Source organism: Suricata suricatta, chromosome 3 (genome assembly GCF_006229205.1).
Source record: "Suricata suricatta isolate VVHF042 chromosome 3, meerkat_22Aug2017_6uvM2_HiC, whole genome shotgun sequence".
NCBI lineage: Eukaryota > Metazoa > Chordata > Mammalia > Carnivora > Herpestidae > Suricata > Suricata suricatta.
The window spans coordinates 7,934,265-7,954,655 of NC_043702.1; the positions used below are offsets into that span (position 1 = coordinate 7,934,265).

The 20,391-nt window shown below is 48.5% G+C and overlaps 1 protein-coding gene and 1 long non-coding RNA gene across 2 annotated transcripts in view; both read right to left on the reverse strand.

The window, feature by feature from the left end:
• Positions 1–169, reverse strand: part of C3H2orf72 (chromosome 3 C2orf72 homolog) — a 9,763-nt gene extending 9,594 nt beyond the window's left edge. The window contains exon 1 of the mRNA XM_029932871.1: positions 50–169. Coding sequence (XP_029788731.1) covers positions 50–169 — 120 coding nt within the window. The remainder of the gene's footprint in view (positions 1–49) is intronic.
• Positions 170–2,686: 2,517 nt separating this feature from the next.
• Positions 2,687–16,831, reverse strand: LOC115286332. The gene is made up of 3 exons (XR_003906001.1): positions 16,649–16,831; positions 7,628–7,750; positions 2,687–2,955 (listed from the first exon to the last, which is right to left on the reverse strand). It is a non-coding gene; the product is annotated as an uncharacterized LOC115286332 (long non-coding RNA).
• Positions 16,832–20,391: the final 3,560 nt, after the last annotated feature.

Sequence of the window (20,391 nt, forward strand, 5' to 3'; positions counted from 1 at the left end):
GCCGCGCGCGCTCTGCGACCGCCGGGGCCCGGGAGCGCAAGGAGCGCACCTCTCGGGGCGCCGGGGCCCGGTGGGACACGCCCCCGGGGGCCGGGCCCCGCGCGACCCCCGGTCCGCGGGCCGGGATGCCCGTGCCGCCGCCGGCAGCGGGGCGGGGGCGGGGGCACATCCCCTCCCCCCCTCCTCCCCTCGCTCTGAGGGCGGCTCCTCCCGCAGTGACCGCGGCCACGCGGGGTCCGAGCCTTCCCTCCGTGTCTCCGTGCGCCGATTCATCCGTCCATTCAACAAACACAAACTGAGCACCTGCTAGGAGCAGGGCCGCCAAAGGTGAAGGAAGACAGAAAATTACGCGAACAAATAGGCCTTCGGAAGTTAGATTGGTTTGAGACCTGAAACAGATGCTTCTCCTCCTCCCCCGCCCCCCACCGTTTATTTATTTTTAGAGAGAGAGAGAGAGAGAGAACAAGAACGAGCAGGGGAGGGGTAGAGGGAGGGAGAGAGAGAATCTAAGAAGGTTCCTCACTGTCAGCCTGGAGCTTGATCCCAGCTCCGGCCCAGGGCCATATCATCACGTGAGCCTGACAATTAATGGACTGAGCCCCCCAGGTGTCCCTGAAGCAGCTACTTCTGAGGAGTCTGGGGAACTGGCACTTCTGTGGGTAGGCCCTTCCTCTAACTATGCTGCTTTGGAGCTGGTGGCGGGCCCCAGAGACGGAATGCAGAGAAGCGGCAGGGAGGTGAGAAAAGAGGGGAAAGGGGGATTTCTTTTCTTACTTCTATCACTTAACTCACCTTTTGGGCCTTAGCGTTTAAAAAAACCTAATTCGTTATTTCAACAAATAATACCCACAGGGCAGTGACCTGGGCGCTGGGGGTGGGGGGTGTGAAAACCAAGAAGGCAGACAGCTTTACTCCCCTGGAGCAGAAAGCTTAGGAAGGAAGGCAGATGTGGGCACCTATGGTGCTCTGATCTGGGCAGGGATCGTGGGGGGTTAGGGTGTGACAAGAGGATGTCAGTAGGCCAGGTTAGAAGCAGGGGTGCATTTACTTTCCCTCTAAGGGTCTAGGTCAGCTTAGTCCAATGGAACGTTCTTTGATGATGACCGTATTTTATATTATCTATACTGTCCAAAGCAGTAGTCACAAGCCACACGTGGCTGTTATGACTTAAAATCTGGCTAGAGCAACTGAGAAGCTGAATTTTACATTTTATCTCATCTTAATTAAATGTAAATAGCTGCATGAGGTTGATGGCGGTGGCAACAGACAGTGCTTTACTTCCGCTCTGTTACACTGCATAGACCGAAGACCCTTTGGGTCTATAGCATGTTCGTGCTCAGCTCTCTTCTTCACCATGTAACCCCCAATCTGCTCTTCAGTTACCCTATTTCCTCCAGAATTATGCTGAGATATGTCTTCCTGGAGAATCTGTATGTCCATTCAATAAGACACCTATGTTGAGCACCTACTGTGTGCAAGCACTTGGGACTTGAAGCTATGTGAGCAGCCCTGCCCGAAGTCAAACTCTTCAGCAGTGGATTTAGCCAGTGCTTGGAGTAAGGCCCCCATATCTTTGTTGTGAGTCTAGTTAATATAAACTCTCTCCTCTGTGTACCTACCGTCTTTGTTCAGGGCACAGATCCCGGGGCTTGGGTGGGAAAAGCCCAAGATCTGGAACAAGAAGCCCAGGGCCAGAATCAGGACTGGGTTTTAGCACCAGCTCAGAGATTCAGTCCCTCAACTTGTATTTACCGAACATCTCTGCCGTGTGCTATGCCCAGTGCTGGGGAGACAGAAGCTGGGAACAGACCAAATTCCTACCTTCCTGGATGGGCTGCTCTACTGGGGACTCGTAGGGACAGAGATAAACAAACACACAAATAATAGCTCTGGATGGTGACGAGTGCTATGAAAAAAAGTAATGCAGAGCTGACATTTGGTCACGTACTTGAGATGCCGGCCTCTTTCTGTGAATACAATCGTGAAGATGCCACAGAATCAAGAGGGAAGTTGATGAGATTAAGAAAGGAATTTACAAACCATGAGAACTGCCCCCCTCCCCATCCTACGTCCTTGGAGGCACCAGGTGGTTGGGTCATGGAGTGTGGGAAGGAAACAGCAGTTCCTTGCAGGTGAGGGACGGGGGCCATAGAAGGGGATAGGGTGAGTGAATGTCTTATAACATGTACTTTTCTCTGCCCACATTGGCTTGGATAGATCATTGCCTAGCCCCACCCCCACCCTTATCAACAACACTGCCATGACGCTCTGAGGCAGAAAATAGTTGTGCTAGCCAGGAACACTAACATCAGGCCGGAGTTGGAAGCCCCTAGCAGTCCAAGCCCGTCTTCCCCCTGCCTGGGTCAGGGCATTCCAATCATGTGACCTCGATCATGAAAAAAGTAGTGGCCAAGGGAGAGTGCCTACAAGTTCCATGATAAAGGGCCCTGGCAAGGATCAGAGGCAGGTCTGAGGGACCTGGAGGTGGCCAAATTTACACTGAAATGCGAGAGGCAATTCCCTTGTCCCCACCACCACCCTCCCTTCCTTGAGCTCCCCAGAAGGGATACAAGGTAGAATTTAGGCTTTAGCCTCTTTCTAGGTACTTGATAGCCAGGGGAATATCAATCACTGGGAAATGACTTCTGGAAAGTATAGATAAAGCAGATTTAATCAAGACATGAATTATGATTCATTTCAGTTACTAATGGTCCAGACTCCAATTAATAGCTACTGATAATATGGACTCCAAGCACAATGGAAGTTTATTTTTCCCTTTTGTAGAAGTGTGGGGGTGGACCATTCATGGCCAACATAGTAGCTTGGTATCACTAGTTCTTGAGGACTCAGGTTTCAATCCAGGTCACTATTCCTCCATCTCATCCTCATAATCCAAACTTGCAGCGACCGCACCAGCCATCACATCTGTATTCCAGGCACCCAGATAGCAGAGGGCTAAGGAAGGAACAAACATCAGATTGAACTTCAGATTTCCTCACGGCAACACTGGATTTAAGATGATAGCTGAATCACATTTTTAAAGTATCAAAGAGAAAAAACTTTGAAGCTAGGTTTTGATTTCTAGCTAAATTATCAGGTATTTGAAGGATCGGAAGATTTCTCGCAAATAGCCACCCTTTGAAAACACGGTTAGAGGAAGCACTCCAACAGGAAAAGAAATAAAGACGGGGGTGCTCAACAATAGTGAGTAAGAGGGATTAAATCACTCGTTTAAATCGCTCTTGTCTAAGTAAGTGTGCAGTGCAGGGCCAGCAAAGCACAGCCTGGGTGCCTAGAAGCTTCGAGATGACAGCCTGTGGGAGTCCTACCTAATGGAATGGACCCCATCTAGGTCACCTCTTTGAGGAAGAGGGCCAGACACAGCAGCCGACTAGAGCATTGCCCTTATTTTTGAACTGTCTTGTTAGGCTTGTGTGCAACCAACATGCTCTGCCTTCAGCCATTTATTCTATTTATTCTTTGGCTTTAAATTTCCACGTAACATTTTTAAACCTTCCAGCGGTGGGATGGAAGACGAATCAGACAGGAGGTGGGTGTTGAAGGTCAGAGTCCAGGGCCAGCGAAGTTTATCTTTACCTGTGCTATTTACATGGCGAAGGTTCAGGTATTAAATTAACAGGAAACTACAAAGACCTTAAAAAAAAAAAAAGAGGCAGGAAGCCAAGATCATTTTTTCCTCCTCTATGTCCACGCCCTCGAACATATCATGAGACAAATAGACTTTTTCTGATTTCTCTGGTTTTCAGTGAAGATGTAAAGTGACACTAGGACTTCTGGAACAGTTTGCTTCCTCATGGTCCCTCAAGCAGAACAGCAGGAAGAGTGACAGAAAAGTGCTGATTTGTAGAAAAGGGGGTGATTTTGATCTGGTTTCTGGTACCTCCTTTCTCTTCTAGTCTCCTGGTCTTTCATGCTCGTCTTCCTCCCTTCTTTCCACCTCAACCCCTCAATGTTTCCCTCCTCCTCCTCCCCATCCTCCTCTCCCCACTCTCCCCCTACCCCTCAACCCCTCTCACACTCCCCCTTCCCTCCTCCTCTGCACCCCTCTCCGCTCCCTCCCCTCCTCTCCTCCTCCCTTCCCCTGTCCCTAAGCCTTTTTTCCTTCCTCATCGCTCTTCCTTCACTTCTTTCCTTCCCCTCTCTTCACCCCTAAAATAATTGTTTTCGGAGCTCCGAGGAAGCTGGGACCTGGGGAGAGTGTACGGACTCCTGGGATCCCAGTAGAGGGAGAAAGATCTTAAATGTGAGGAAGACCGTGAAGGGGAAAGAAGCTGGAGGAGACCCCGGACCCAGAGAGGACCAAGGCTGGGGCCCCAGGAGGTTTCCAGATGGGTCTGATGGGGGCGCTGTGGGCCCGACAGTGGGGCAGCCGGATGACCTGAGGGCACCACGGTGCTGGGCCTCCATTTCCTTGTGGTCCAGGTGGAACGTTTTCCTTCCTTCCCTTCTGGGTTCCTTGGCTGGTCTAATGATGAAATTAACATAAGGCAGATTAACAGGAGAAAAACAAATGTAATTACATCCATACGGGAGTCCCACAAAAACGTAAGACTCCAAGGCAGCCAGCAGTTGAGGCTCACATGTTGTCCTGGGCTGAGGAAAGGGACAGGGCTGGGGCCCCAAAGGGCAGGAGGTCAATTCACAGAAGAGCAGATGTCTGGGGATCAGATGTTGGCCATACCATGCAGACGAGCCTCTCAGATTAAGAAAAAAAATTATATCTGGTAATAACTCTCTTTCTGGGCCAGGTCCCCTGTCTAAATTCTTCTAGGCAGTTAGAGGAGAGGTAAAAAGCTTTTCCTCAACATTTTGGGACTTAACTGCCTTCAGCTCAAATAATCCACATGCCAAAGTGGCATTTTTGGGTGATGGATTCTGTTCCCTTTCATCGTCTACGTGGCCTGGGCTGATTCCTGTCAGGGTACCCGGAATGCAGATCTCCATGGCAACTGGTGTTCCTATGAAGGTGAAGCATCTCACTGTTACTTGAACTTTAGGTAAATGAAGGTCCAATGAAGTTCTGTTAAGAAGGCCGGGCAGGGGCACCTGGGAGGCTCAGTCGGTTAAGTGACTTCAGCCCAGGTCATGATCTCACAGCTCATGAGTTTGAGCCCCATGTCAGGTTCTGTGCCAATAGAGTGGAACCTGGAGTCTGCTTCGGATTCTGTGTCTCCCTCTCTCTTTGCCCCTCCCTGCTCACACTCTGTTTCTCAGTCTCTCAAAAATAAATAAACATTAAAAATTTAAAAAAAGAAAGAAAGAAAGAAGGCTAGGCAGAAAGACTCTGGTTCTCAACCTTACCCTACCCTTGCTGGGCCCAGGATGGGTCAGCGGTGTCAGCAGAAGAGGTGGACAGGCCCCCAGGGCACCCAACACAGGCTGAGGGCATGGGGGGGTGGCCAGGAAGGCAATCCTCCATCTCAGCCTGTGCCTGAGCACCCTACCCTGTGCCCCCCTCCAAGGGGTGCACGAGGAGACCTGGGAGTAACAGCCGGAAGAGCATCCATGTAAAAACAGGGACACCAGCCCCTCTGCCTGGCATCTGGGAGCAGGTGACAAGCTCGCCCAAGCATCGCCAGCATGTCTGCAGCTTCAGCCCGGCAGAATGTTGGCCAAAATGCAGCTTCAGCATGCAGTCCTGGGGAGGCTGTGTGCACCTGCTGCCCTGGCCTTGGCCTCAACGTGATTTCACGAGCATCTGTCTATGTCTGAGCCTCTGGCACAGCAGAGAGGGGAGCAGCAGTTGACCTGTCCTGAAATGACATAGGGTGACCTAGGGTGACTTGGTCCTCGTTTACAATCCCCCTGGCCAGGTCAAGTTAGAGTTTGAGCATGAGTCTCCCAAGATCAACCTTGCAGGAGAATGGCACTGGCTGGTGGTGGCCAGGAAGGGGCTGTGGTCTCTAAGAGATGAAGGGGGCCTTTATCTCCCCCAGGATACGTGTGTACCGACCTCACTCAAGCTGACACTTAATTGTCAGGCCTCTGGAGGTTAGAGTGGACCAGAGGGTGGTTATCACAGGAGGCATCCCCCTTCCTCAGTTGTGGGGCAGCACGTGCACCCCTTTAGAGAAAATCAAGTACAACGTAGCTGTGTCCATGGGGTGGACTTGAGGGACAGCGCTCCCCGTGGATTCCTGCCCTTGCCTCGTTCTGTGCACCTTCCACAGCCCCTTAGTGACCCAGCTGATGAGCTCTAGGAAGCGGGTGCGTTTTCGAGTCAGTGCAGTGGGTGACTTCATGATCACTCTTCTGGGGGCCTCGTGTAGGACAAGGTAACCATTAAATATTAATTTCATGATAACATTATTTGCTCAGATCAGCTCCCGGCCAGCACCTCTCCTGCCCAGAGAGATGCATCGAGGATTTGTCAGGATGCACGAAAACACGGGTTTCGTTGCCAGACCTGCATGTTGAATGTGACTCCACGGGTCAGAGAGCTTCTGTGATTACCGGCTTAGAGGTTGCTCAGCTCACAGCCCCGGGGTGTGCTGTGCAAAGGTGATGGGGGCGTCACCAATGACAAGCTAGGGGCACGACGCTGGTGGGACAGTGAAACCCTCACCTCATAGCTTTAGAAGAAGCTCTCCGCCCTTCTCACTGGCAGGAGAGGCTGGGGTTGCCAATTTGACCTCCTGGGGTGATGAAAATATTTTATGTCCGCGCTGTCCAGTATGGTAGCCACTGGCCACAGGTGGCTATTGAGCACTTGAAATACAGCTAGTGTGACTGAGGAACTAAATTTTTATTTAATTTTAATTCATTTTAAATTAAATTTAAATAGCCACAGGTGGTTAGGGGCTATCATATTGGGCAGATCTAGAGGTATGCTATCATTTTCTTACAAGGATGATTTCTGTGGCTTTATTGACAATTTAGCGTAGATTGATTTCACCAGTGACAGCGCGAGGGTACCGGCCGTGGCAGACATAGTCAGTTCCCTAGTCGCTGCCACTCCACGCACATGGAGTCCTGATTTTGTTACAAAGGGCCAGGGGTAGAATCCCTAGGAGACTAAGCCCCGCTCCTCTTTGCCAGTGATTGGTCCTGGGGTGGGTTTGTGACTCAGTTCTAGCCAATCCAACACAAGAGGAAGTCCCCTGGAGAGACTTCGGGGAAAGATTTTCTTTCCCGACCAGGGAAGGTGAATAGCCCCTTTTAGCCCCTCGGCCTCCATCTTGTTTGGGACACCGCTGTGTGGATCTGATATTTGAACCTGGGGCAGCCAAATTGTCATTGTGAGGGAAAGGCCAAGACAATCAGTGTCTTTCTTTGAACTGTTGATAAGATTTGGGGAAACTCAGTGAACCCAAGTCCTGTGAGAGTTTCTGAGGCTCACCTTAGTCTGAGCACAGTGTCATCAATGCAGTGGACCAGCCTGATGTCCCACAGACAGTGAGATGGTCAAAGTCCACCCAGCACAAAGTCTAGAAGCAAAATGGAGGGACTTGCTGCTGTCCACTCCCGCTCCATGCTTCTTCTGCACTGGCCAGATGGGAGAGTTGTGTAGGACAGAGAGAGTAATCATCCCCACCCCCAACACAAGCACACACACACACACACACACACACACACACACACACACACATTTCTTCAACTTACTCACAGCGATAGTAATGGTTGTGTTCCCTTTGGGCTTTGGTCTTCCTTCAGATGTGCTGTTTGTTGGGTGGCCGTGGGGGGACTCCAAGGGCTTCTCCTTCCTCCTTCCTGCCATAATAGCCCTTACCTTTGGGTCAGAGAACCAATGTGAGGGATCCGCCTGAGGTTTAAGGCATCTATTTCCACCCTACACCCAGGCTCTGTAGAAGAATGGGCTCAGGGTCCCAGCAGCTCTACCATGAGCAGGAACTCAGTCAAGCCTCCATTTATCACTCAACCTGGTCGTGTTCTTGTCTCCCTGGAATTACTGTTGGCTGAGCTAGCACCCCAAATCCCCCGAAAGGGGGTGATTCACTGTTTTCCCTGGGGCACAGTTTCCCTGACACATGGTCAGATCCCCTCTAAGAAAAGTCGGAGTAAGACAGGCAGAATACATATCTGATGTTCTCACATGTTCCCCACCCCCCCAACCCCCCAAGGGGACCCAGTCTTCATTTAGCTGACACATCCAAGAAGCCACTTTGCCACTCTGGGACCTTCTGTGATAAATAGAGAGACAATTTTGATGACAATATCCCCCCCAGTAACAACCAGCCTGGGATGCTGGCCCTGGCATTATTGCTGCTGGCCCCTCAGGATTATGCTGTTGGACTCTTAACTCTGCTGCAGCCACGGTGAGTATTACCTGAGTGACCACAGGGCCTTTCCATCGCTCTTCCACAATTCGAAGTCCTTGGCAGGAATACCTAATTGGCTGAGTTTAGGTTACATGATGATGTACTAGTTATAAAGAAGCTGAATGAGAGAATATTTGATTCCCCATTAGCTTCCATCGAGAGGAATAGATAGAACCTTGCGGGCCACCTTCCTGGAGGCTGCACAGCCAAAATACTGTGATTTCTATCTTTAGTTATTCCTTTTCGCTCCTTCTCTCTTCCGTCCTTCCTTCCTTCCTTCCTTTATTCTTTATTGAGGTATAATTGGTATACAACATACTAGTTTCAGGTGTTCAACATAATGACTCAATACTTGTCTTGAGCAGGGGAGGGGCAGAGAGCAAGAGAGACACAGAATCTGAAGCAGGCTCCTGGGTTCCGAGCTGTCAGCACAGAGCCCAATTCGGGACTCCAACCCACAAACCGTGAGATCATGACCTGAGCCGAAGTCGGAAGCTTAACTGACTGAGTCACCCAGGCGCCCCTACATGTCTAAGTTTTAAAAAGGAGTCTGTCATTTTAAATATTTTTCAGTCAGCCAGTTCCAAAGCTATAATGACTATACATGTTTGAGATGGGAGAGGGACATTAAAAATGGTTCTTGGATTTGAAAATGTCATTACAAGCCTAAGAACTTGAGGTGTCAGTCATTTGTGTGTAAAGGTGAAACTAAAGTGGTTCTGCCTTCCCCGCCCCTCCCACCCCCGCCCTGGTGACCTCTAGTCAGGCTCCTTGACTTTCAGAAAAGGCTGTTAACCCTGCCCCCAGCTCAGCTGTCTGTTTCAACGTTGCGACCTTAACCAGCAATACAGAATATCGAGGGTCCTTGTCAGGTCGGAGCTACAACCTAAAACTCACACTTGTCACACTTGTTTGATACTTAGCAAACATTTGGCTGAATTAAATAACATTTAGGAAGACTTGTGTGAATGGCAGTCACACAGTCACGCGTAAGAGCTCTAGCCCTTGGTTTATTTTTTTTTAATTCTTTTGTAACATTTGTTCATTTTTGAGAGACAGAGACAGAGTGTGAATGGGGAGAGTCAGAGAGAAAGGGAGACAGAATCTGAAGCCATCCCAGCTGACTCCCCCGGCTCCCCGGGCTCCCCGCTACAGCACATAGGTGGGGCTTGAACTCACAGACCAAGTTCATGCCTTCAGCTGAAATCAGACACTTAACCAACTGAGCCACCTCGGCGTCCTGAGCTCTAGTCCTTGTTAGTATTTATTTGGGGATTGGGTAATACACTTGGATGATCACATGTTCTCTGCCCCTGGTTGGATTTTTTGGTTTGAACCCACATGGAGTCATGCCATTGACTTAGAGAAGGGAGACTGTCTACACCAACCCCACGGCCTTCATTGTTTTAGTTACAGTAAGGATGTTTTTACGGCCTTGTTCACCATATTACATAGGCCCTTTGAATGAAAGCATATGGAATAAATTCCCTTCTGGTCTTGGAAATAAGCTCCTGATTTTTTTATATCTAAGGAACATTGTGAGTGATGGCTGGCCTTGTTTCTTTGCATGGGCTGCTAGGCAGCTCAGAGGCAAATTGCAGCCCATATCTAGCAAGTGTAGAGAATTTTCATAGTAAGTATTTTGTGTATTAATTTTATCTCTGGCTTCACATTATTTCTCCTAATCTAACTTCCCTTCTCCCTAGTGTTTCCTGTGACTTTTAATTTTTAAATGTTTATTTATTTTTGAGATAGAGAGAGAGTGCACACATGAGGGAGGGAGGGATGGAGAAAGGGGGACAAAGGATCTGAAGTGGACTCTGTGCTGACAGCAGTGAGCTGGATGTGGGGCTCGAACTCACAAACTGTGAGATCAGGACCTAAGTTGAAGTTGGATGCTCAACCGACTGTGATTTTTTAAAAAAGTATTTTATTGGTATATTTTGCAAGCAAGCTTAAGTGGTTTTTCTTTATTTCTTAGTCAAAGAAAGATAAAAACAAAGGTACACATAAAATATTAAAAATTTTATATTTTCACTTGGACCCTTATACTGAACTCTGAGCTAGTCTCTAATCTGGGGAACTCAGGGATTTTATTGGGTCTGAAGTTTTCATTTGAGTCTTTAGGAATAATCATTTCGTGGGGCACCTGAGTGACTCAGTCGGTTAAACCTCTGGCTTCGGCTCAGGTCATGATCTCCCGGTTCGTGAGTTTGAGCCCCTCGTCGGGCTCTGTGCTGACCACTAGCTCAGAGCCTGGAACCTGCTTCCGAATCTGTATCTCCCTCTCTCTCTGACCCTCCCCTGTTCACACTGTCTCTCTCTGTGTTTCAAAAATAAATAAAAAACATTAAAAAAAATAATCATTTCGTCACCACTCTTGTGATCACTGTGGTAGCGAGAAGTTTCATCCATTTGCATTCTTTCAGAGCCCCTCCTCTTCCATCTGAGGTGTCCCTAGCACCTGACACAATCATCATGAACTTTCCTTCAGTCTCTGGAGAGTAGAATGGGATTAACGACTCATGTCCTCTTTCAGTTTTCTAATCCTCTAACAAGAATTCCAAGCATTTTGGGTTTTTACATTTTTTCCCTCTTTGCTACGGATCTGGGACAAATCAACATCAAAAGCCACCAGTCTGCTTTAGAGGCAATCTTGAGAGACCAGTGTGTAGTCGATGAAGCTCAAGTTCCCTCAGCCACCAGCACATACAACAGAAACCTAAAGACAGTGTTCCCGTACAGAGGAATTTCTGTATTCATTCTGGGATAATCTGAGACAGCAGTTACAATCTTCTACTCCCCAGGTTTCTTGTAGAAAAAAAAAACTGAAGGGGCGCCTGGGTGGCTCAGTCAGTTGAACGTCTGGCTTCGGCTCAGGTCATGATCTCATGGTTCGTGGGTTCAAGCCCCACATTGGGCTCTGTGCTGACAGCTCAGAGCCTGGAGCCTGCTTCAGATTCTGTGTCTCCCTCTCTCTCTGACCCTCCCCTGCTTGCACTGTGTCTCTCTCTCTCAAAAATAAATAAAAAACATAAAAAAAAGAAGAAAGAAACCCTGAAAATAAGGATGATAAAAAAGGAAAAAAATATCACCCAATTTCTTATTATTAGCAACTGGGGGTTTAACTTTCCAAGGGTTCTTTTTTTTTAATGTTTATCTTTGAGAGAGACAGAGCGACAGAGCATGAACTGGATGTGGGGGGAGGGGGAAGAGTACAGAGAGAGAGGGCGAGGGAGGGGCAGAGAGAGAGGGAGACACAGACTCTGAAGCAGGCTCCAGGCTCTGAGCTGTCAGCACAGAGCCCTACGCGGGTCTTGAACCCACAAACCGTGAGATTATGACCTGAGCTGAAGCCGGCCGCTTAACTGACTGAGCCACCCAGGCGCCCCAACCCATAACACATTTCTGAGAATAGTATCCACAGTACATACTGTTCTGGCACCTACTTTTCTCTCTGGACCATATATTCTGGAAATCTTTCTATATCACACCTATAGACTGACATCATCATTTCAAAAGGCCAAATAGTGTTATGTATCTGATCATTGTACTTTAGTGGTTTTTTTTTTTAAGTTTATTTATTTATTTTGAGAAAGAGAAATTGAGCTTGAGGAGGAAAAAGCTAGAGAGGGGGAGACAAAGAATCCCAAGCTGGTTCCATGTTGTCAGCACAGAGCCCGAGGAGGGGCTCAGACCCACAAACTGCGAGCTCACGACCTGAGCCGAAGCCGGACATTTTGCCAACTGAGCCACCCAGGCGCCCCCAGCTGTGCTCTGTTTTAGTCAGTGTCCTTGTGTTGTGAACGACGCAATTATAAAAAGCACTTCTGTCCACAACCTCTCAGAAAACCTGTGCACTGATGCTTTCAGGCTGCTTTTAAGTCACCCTCAGATGCATCGAGGTGGACGAGGGACCCCACATCACCCGTAATCCTTCTGGCTTTTCTAGTTCAATGACTGTGGCTGTGCTTTTTGCACATGAAGCCTGACTTGCTCAGCGCTAGCTGACCAGAACTGGCTGGGAGATGACTGAAGAAAGTGTCTGGCTTCCTCCTTACCAGGACCTTCCTTTCCACAGTGACAGCGTCACCTCACGTTGGTCTCAATGACTGCATTGCCTCGTCATTTCTGGTAGCAGAAGGAGCCAACTCCCTTTCTATTCGTGCCTTGCCTGAGACCTGGCACTGTCTTCCTGCATTTTCCTCCAGCTCCTTAAGTGTGTGCCTGTGAGGTAAATGCATGAATAAACAGATTCTGGGAGCACAGAATTGGTGTGGGCGAGGGACGGACAGTCCACAGGGAGAGGGTGACATGTGGGGGTGGTGGGTAGGCTTAAATTCAACACTATGGATGAGTTAAAGACACATGTTTCAGTTTCTAGAAAAAGAAAACACTAGAAACAACACCAAGAAGCTTAGCTAAAAAGCTAATAGATGAGCTAAGGGGCAGAGTAAATGATGCTCAATTCACCTGAAGAGAGGCAGAGAAGGACGAAGAGAGGAAAATCAAACTTTGGGGACAAATAAAAAACTAACCCAAGATGGCAGACTTAAACTTGACCATGCTAATAGTGGTTTAATGTCAACAAACTAAATAGTTTTTTAAAATATTTATTTATTTTAGACAGAGTGAGCATGAGTGGGGGGGAGGAGCAGAGAGAGAGAGAGGGACACAGAAGATCCAAAGCAGACTCTGCACTGACAGCAGAAAGCCCAATGTGGGGCTCAAAGACATGAGCCCCTAAATACTTTCATGTAAAGATCAGCGATTATCAGATTGTGTACAAAAGCATACACAACATTCACCAAGATAGACCATACGCTGGGCCGTGAAACAAGCGTCAGTGAATTTCAAAGGATTGAAAACATCCAGAGTTCTTTATCTGAGGTATTAAATTATTCATTAATCACACATATATTAAAATTAATAATCAGGGGCACCTGGTTGGCTCAGTCAGTTGAGTGTCCGACTCTGCTCAGGTCGTGATCTCACAGTGTGTGGAATCGAGCCCCGTGTTGGGCTCCATGCTTAGCATGGAGCCTGCTTGGTATTCTCTCTCTCCTTCTCTCTCTGCCTCTGTCTCTTTCTCTCTCTCTGAGTAAATAAACATTAAAAAAGGTAACAAAATTGTAAAAAAATTATATAAAAACTAATAATCAATAACAAGACGATATCCAGGAAATCCTCAAAATATGGGAATTAAACAAACAATCCCAAATAACATCTTAATTTTCTTTTCTTTTTTATTTTTTAATTTATTGATCTTGAGAGACAGAGACAGCATGAGTGGGGGAGGGGCGGAGATCGAGAGAGAGAGAGAATCCCAAGCAGAGTCCTTGCTGCCAGCTGCGGAGCCTGACGCAGGGCTCGAACTCACTCATGAACCCACGGCCTAAGCCAAAACCAACAGTTGGTCATTTCATGGACCAAGCCACCGGGATAAATCTTAAAACCCCACACGTGAAATGGAGAAATCTTTTTACTTGAACAAAAGTGAAAATAAAACACCCAAATTTGTGAGCTCCAACTAAATGAGCGTGTAGAAAGATTTTTTTGTGATAGCTATGGACGAGTGATGATTATACACCTCCCCTTCCCCTCAACTTCTGAATGAGAGACTAGTATTATATTTTCTGCCTCTGTCTCCCCAGTACTTATCAGGTGTGTGTTGTGGAAATAACATAGTGTAAGGATGCAGGTCCCATCCAGCCCTCACCACCGGGAACACCACCGGGCCTTCCCAGCCTTCCCGGAACAGGCTGGGTGCTGGGGGGGGGGGGCCGCAGGTCCGATCCAGCCTTCCCCTGTACTTAAAGGGGAAGGCGCCAGCTTCTGAAAGGGTGCACCTTAAGGAGGGACAACTCCTGCTGCGCCCAATTGGGGGAGGCCAGCTGATACCTTTGACCTTTCTAGAGGTGGGCCTAGTCATGCCCCACGTGGAACATCCTGGGCCCACTCTGATTGGTCAATGCTCCAACTATTGTGATTGGCTCCCACAACTGCCAGTGTTAATGGGGGGGCAGGGATTGGATCACTGTACACCTGTCATCATTTCCTATAACTCCCCCTCCCAAAGGCATAAAAGGCCCTGCCCTGCCTTTGTTCGGGGCTCTCTCCACGTGGCCTGCAGGTGGGCTGGAGACTGTGAGCCCGAGCTTAAGCCTGTAATAAAGGCCCTTTGCTTTTGCAGGCGTGACTTGGTCTCCCTAGCAGTCTCTGGTGCTTGTTTTGGGGCGATTTTTCAAACTTGGGCACAACAATAGTTCTTCGTGGTTCGCAGGCCTCTCTCTGCACCTAAGAAACCAAACCCAAGGTGGACTTGACTCACACCCAGGGAGCACCCAAGTGTGGTGCTGGAATAGCAAGGTTCTTTACATGCTTTATTTTGCTTTGCTTTTCGGGGAGACCCCATTTTGCAAGTGGATACAAATGGCCAGGAGCTGGAGGGCCACCTGGTGTAGATTGTTGCCCTAGGGACTGGTGGCCCCAGTGACCTGTGCCTTCCTGCAGTGATTCCACACGGATTCAGTTCGATATTGACTCAGGGCTTGGCTATTGTGACATGAATAAGAGTGATGCAAATAGAGACGTGCTAAGTGCCTGCACACTGGGGCTTTGCCTTCTTGGAACATTCCTTGGAATTCCACTGCCATGTATAATGGAGCCCGTGTTAGGCTACGAATGAGGAAGGCAAAGGGGAGCGTACCCTGCAGGATGAGGGACAAGCTTGGGGGTTCCAGGTCCCGCCAAGCTTCCGGCTGAACGCAGCAGTAGGCGTGACCTTAGCTATACTGTGAACCACTTGGTTGAGGCCACTGGCCCACAGAAACATGAGAAATAACAAATCTTTGTGCCACTGTTTTGTTTTGTACGTTTTAGGGTGGTTTGTTATGTGGCTAGAAGGGAAGCTTTGGAGCTGGGATGGTCTTTCAGAGTTGTCTCAAAATGAGCAGGAAGTCCTGGCCTTTTTACCCCCACATGGGCCTGAAGGGGAGCAGAATACGCCACCCCAAACTTTGGCCTGTGGATTATTTTGAGCAGAAGGCGATCAAGTCCCAGTAGACTCAGGAAGAGCTTTTTTACTTCTCCCTTGACTGCCTAAAATAATTTACATGGGGGCCCGGCCCAGAAAGGGAGCTATTATCAGAGAAACTTCATTTTATATGAAATACATCTGCATGGCGGGGCATTTGATTACAGAACAGCTGTTTTCATCTTCCTGTGAATTTCCTTTCTCTCCGTTGAAGTCCCAGGCTCCCATCCCTTTCCTTAGCTCACGATAGCATGGAAGCCTCAATGGCCTGACTGCCTTTGAGTCTCATTTTTATACGGGGCTCCCATTCGTATGTAATTAAATTTGTTTTCTCCTGTCAATCTGTCTTATGTCAAGTTAATTATCAGACCAGCCAAAGAACCTAGAAGGGAAAGTTTTTCTGCCTCTACAAACCTGTCATTAAATTCATTAAATTCATCTTGCCTCTCGGAGAGGCGTGATCTTGGATGAAGCAACATTTTTTTATTTTTTTATTTTATTTTTTTTTTTAGCCAACGGTGATTCCCAGAGATGGGCACAGCGGTGAGCACGCAGCAGGCAACCCTTCTGGCATCTGGCATGAGTGCCTGGATCCAGTGGTAGTATAGCATCCACGGCAGTCAGACTTCTATGGGCTTCCGCTATTTTCCCATTGGTGGGATAAATGAAGGGGGTCACAGACACTTTATTTGGTGTCAGGTCAAACCTCTGGCATGATGTGCTGGGCTTAAAGGAAGAGCTTAATGTAAAAACACACGGTAGGTGGACCTTTGAGGGTATGTCACCTGGATTTCGCGCCCTCGGGGAGTCCTTTCCCACCACAGACGGCTGCTGTGGACTGAGAACTGAACATCACACGTCCCAACCCTAGAAGGCCCCTCTGACTCATTTCTGTGTTCATTATAGGCTATGGAAGTAATGCTAATGAAGTCTGACCTTGGGGCAGCAAATACACAGAGAGAGGGGAATAGGGCAGGTGTGAGGAGGGTATGGGGGCTCTGGAAATCCGAGGAGCGTAGCACTGAGAAGGAATCTTCAGCAAAAATGTACGTATCTTTAGGGATGTTCATTGTAGCACTGTTTCTAAAAGTGAGATTGGAGAAACGTCTTTATCATCAGCAGGTGAACTGCCGCAAAAGAAAAAACTCACGTGGAGGACCCGCTTGTGTTGATCGCCTTCCCAGCATTACATGCTTCCTGAACTAACCTCATCTAATATTCATTCAGATGCTCCGCCTTTCCTCAGGCAGGGAGTTAGCCTCAGCCCAACCTGCGGCTGGGCCCTGGGTGGCCTAAGCCAATCAGCACGCACCTTTGGTCCCAAGCGTCGGTGGTCATGTGACCCACGCCGTCCAATTAGAGTGAATCCTCGGGCTCTCGCTTGGAATGCTGGGAGGGGCACAGGCGTGTGGGCACTCTCGCTGGGTGGGTGTAGGTGATGAGATGTTTTCTTTCTACCCTCTTAAAGCTGTTTTGGCTGAGCCTGAGAATTAAACACCTGTCAGCAGGAGAAAGGCACACACATTTATATAAATTTTATGTGACATAAGAACTCTTACAAGGAAATGAAGACCCAAAGAAATGATGAAAACTACATACTTTTCCGTTATGTTGAACAAGGAGAGACAACCGTGGAAAAATCATTAGACTACGTGGGGAGGCTAAAGGAGATAAGAAGTATCTTGTGGTCTGTTTGTATAGAATTTTCTAGGTCTCACTCAACTACTTGACATCCATAAGAATGTTGCTTTTCTTCTGATACAGGGAGGGCATCTTTCACATGGGCTTTCGGAAAGAAAGCAGCAGATTAGAATGCCCTTTGTAGATCCCGCTGTTGTTAAAGTGCTTTTAGCTCAGTCCTTAGGCCAAAGTGGCGCGTTGTGGGATGGCATAACCGGCCACCCTTCTCGTTTGATCAATCCTGGAGCAGTGCATCTGATGGGACATCATGCAGCTGCTAAAACAGGGATGGGAAAGATCTTCATGAGAAATGAAAGGAATGGGTCACAAGTATATGGTATGAAATCTATATAATCAGGGAGGGAAAAAAGTGTCCATTTTAATCACGTGATCTTTTGGTTGGGGGCTAGGAAAGGTAGAAAGGAGAGAGGAATCCGGTTTTCCTTGGTTATCACTGGCTTGAATCCCAGCCTGATGCCTGAGGAAAAAGAGGGCATTCACCGCCCCGCCCCCCCAGGACACCTGGCACTGGAGGCACTGGAGAATGGGCCCCATCTACTGATACAAAGACAAGACTTAAAATTCCCAAATCTAGGGACACAACTGTCATCCCTGTGGGGATCTGCCCCTCTGAGGAGGGACTGCAACCAGAACCTCTGGGTTCTCTGGGGTGAAAGGAGCAGGAAGGCTCAGGGCCTCGGAGGAGGGCAAGTTTGCTCCCCTAGAGGCTTGTCTAGGTCCCTGGATTTGAGTTTCTGCGGGGGGAGGGGGGGCAACAATTCTGTCTTGTTTTTGGGTCTCAGTCACCCAGGACTAACATGGCCAGGGCCACAAGGCAGTGCTGAATGGAGGAGGCCTGGCCAAGTCGGGGGCGGGGCACAGAAAGCAAAAGGAGGGGGCGGTCCATCTGCAGGCCCCCAGGGAGGTGAGGGCCTGAGAAACTGGGCCCTCGGCCTTTTGTCGTCAACCCTGACATCACACCTGAAGTCCTGCCTTCTGGCTGCTTCAGACATTTCTCCTTTAAATATAAATTCTATTTTTAAGGAGCCTCCAGTCCCAGGAAGTCTTGGTCAGCTTAAGTGCTCTCAGTAGGAAGCCGCAACTTTAAAGTGTTTGAAAAGAATCTGCCTGTGAGGAATTTGCATTTTCAGAAAGCTTTCAATCCAGGGCCAAGCGATGGAGCCTGCGAACAAGGTCTTTCTGTGTTTGCTGCTCCATGCGAACAGTTGAGGAGGGTTAAGAGAAAGGAGGCACATTGCATCCCCCCCCAAAGCAGCTGCAGCTGAGAGGGGGTGGGGGAAGGCACTTTTGCCAAGAGCCACTGAGGATTCTGGGATGTCCGTGTTGAGTCATCTCTTCCCTGCAGGTTTCCAGGGAGCTGGTTTGCATGAGGTAAACTCGCGACCTGATTCTCAGTTCCAAGAGCCGCTGTTCCTTGCTCTGCAGCCTCCTCTTGCCTCCAGGATGTGGCCTGGTGGGGAGGGGGAGGGTATTCCTGGGTGGAGGAGGGGCGGTTGTTGGGGCAGAACCTGGCTGTTTGGTTGCTTATGTAGAATTCAGTCCCACACTCAGATGGGCTCCTTTCCCAGCCCTCTCCCTTCAGCTGGGACCCGCGGCTGCTTGGGCAGTCGGGAGATCTCCCTGGGTGCTTTGCTAATGGTCCCTTTGGCCCTGAGAAAGTGGTTGGTCTTCACTCTCTGAAGCTGAGAAAGAAAGCCTTGAAAAGGAAGGTAACTTTAAAGCTCCACCCACCAATAGTTGGCCGCAGGCTTCCTGCCCCCAGCTTGGGAGTCCGTTCTGGGTGCTTGGCTCACTCCAGGAAGCTCCCCCTAGAGGTCACAGTGAGTACTCACTAACACTCTTCCCACTCCTATCCCTATCAGGAGTCCTTCCCCTGGGGCCTGTGGTCAGTCTGTTGGGTGTGTGTCCTCTTGGACGGACACAGGCTAGCAGAGTACCAGGGGAGCCCTGTGACACTGTGAGGGTGTTGGCCCAATTCTTAGTGTACTTGGCATCAAAGAGCTGAGGGGTCCAGATGTGTACCTTTGAAGCCCTTTGAAGTCACTTGATGTGCATGTGACATCACTTCAAGCAAGCTTAGTCTTTTTTTAAAAATTATTTTTTAAAGTTAAAAAGATTTTATTTATTTTTGAGAGAGAGCAAGCGAGCGAGGGAGGGACAGAGAGCAAGGGAGACAGGACCAGAAGCGGGCTCTGCGCTGACAGCAATGAGCCCAATTCGGGGCTTGAACTCACAAACCGCAAGATCATCACCTGAGCTGAAGTTGGATGCTCAACCGACTGAGCCACCCAAGTGCCTTTTTTTTAGGTTTTTAATTTTACTCTTTAAAGTAACCTCTACACCCAAAGTGGGGCTTGAACTCATGACCCGGGGATCTAGAGTAGCATGCTCTTCCCACTGAGCCAGCCAGCCAGGCTCCCCTCAGGTGAGCTTAATCTAAGACCAGCCTATACACCAGACCAAGAAATTGATCTTGCTTTTATTTCTGTTATTAACCACACTAGGTAATAAAACAGACAATAAACTAATGGAACAAAAATGCCTCCATATGTGGCTTCCTTCCCGTAGAAAAATGTTACCCTGCACACCACTCTTTCTTCCTCTCTCCCCATCCCTTTTTTCTCTCCCTCTCTGCTTCACTCTCTCCCTTTCTTTCAGTCCAAACAAAATATTGACTCTTTCTGCATAGAAGCCACTGTTCTAGGAACTGGCAGTGTATTTGTGAACAATAAAATAAAGAGATCCTGGCTGGTAGATCTTCCAGGCCAGAGGAAGGACACAGGCAACACCATAAGCAATAAGTAAAATTTTCAGTGTTTTATAGAGGACTGAGGGCCATGGGAACAGAATAAGTCGGGGTCTGCAGTTCTGAGCAGGTGGTCAGGGTGGACTTCACAGAGAAAATGACATTTGAGCACAGACTTGAAGGCAAATGCAGAGGAAGAGAAATATATTTCCTTCTACCCATCTAATTTCTTCGCTGGTGCTTCTATAACAAAAAACAAGTAACAGAAAGCAAATAGCAGAAAAGCACGCAGACTTATTTAAGTTTTATGTGATATAGAAGCCTTTATAAGGAAATGTAGACCTGAAGGAGTGGTTAAACCCGAGCCTTTCAATGCTAGGTTGATGAAGAATGAAAAGTTGTAGGAAAATGTATTACGATAGTTGTGTCTTAGAGATAAGGATATCCTTTCCCCCTGGGTAGGGAGAAGCCATCTCTCACCTATAGGTCTTGGACTTACTTGAGGGAAAGGTCACAGAATCTTTCCTGCACCTGCTGTTTTTCAAATCCCCTTAGCTCAGACAGCCATGGGCTGTGGAGACGGGCACCGGGACCAGCCAGCACAAAGG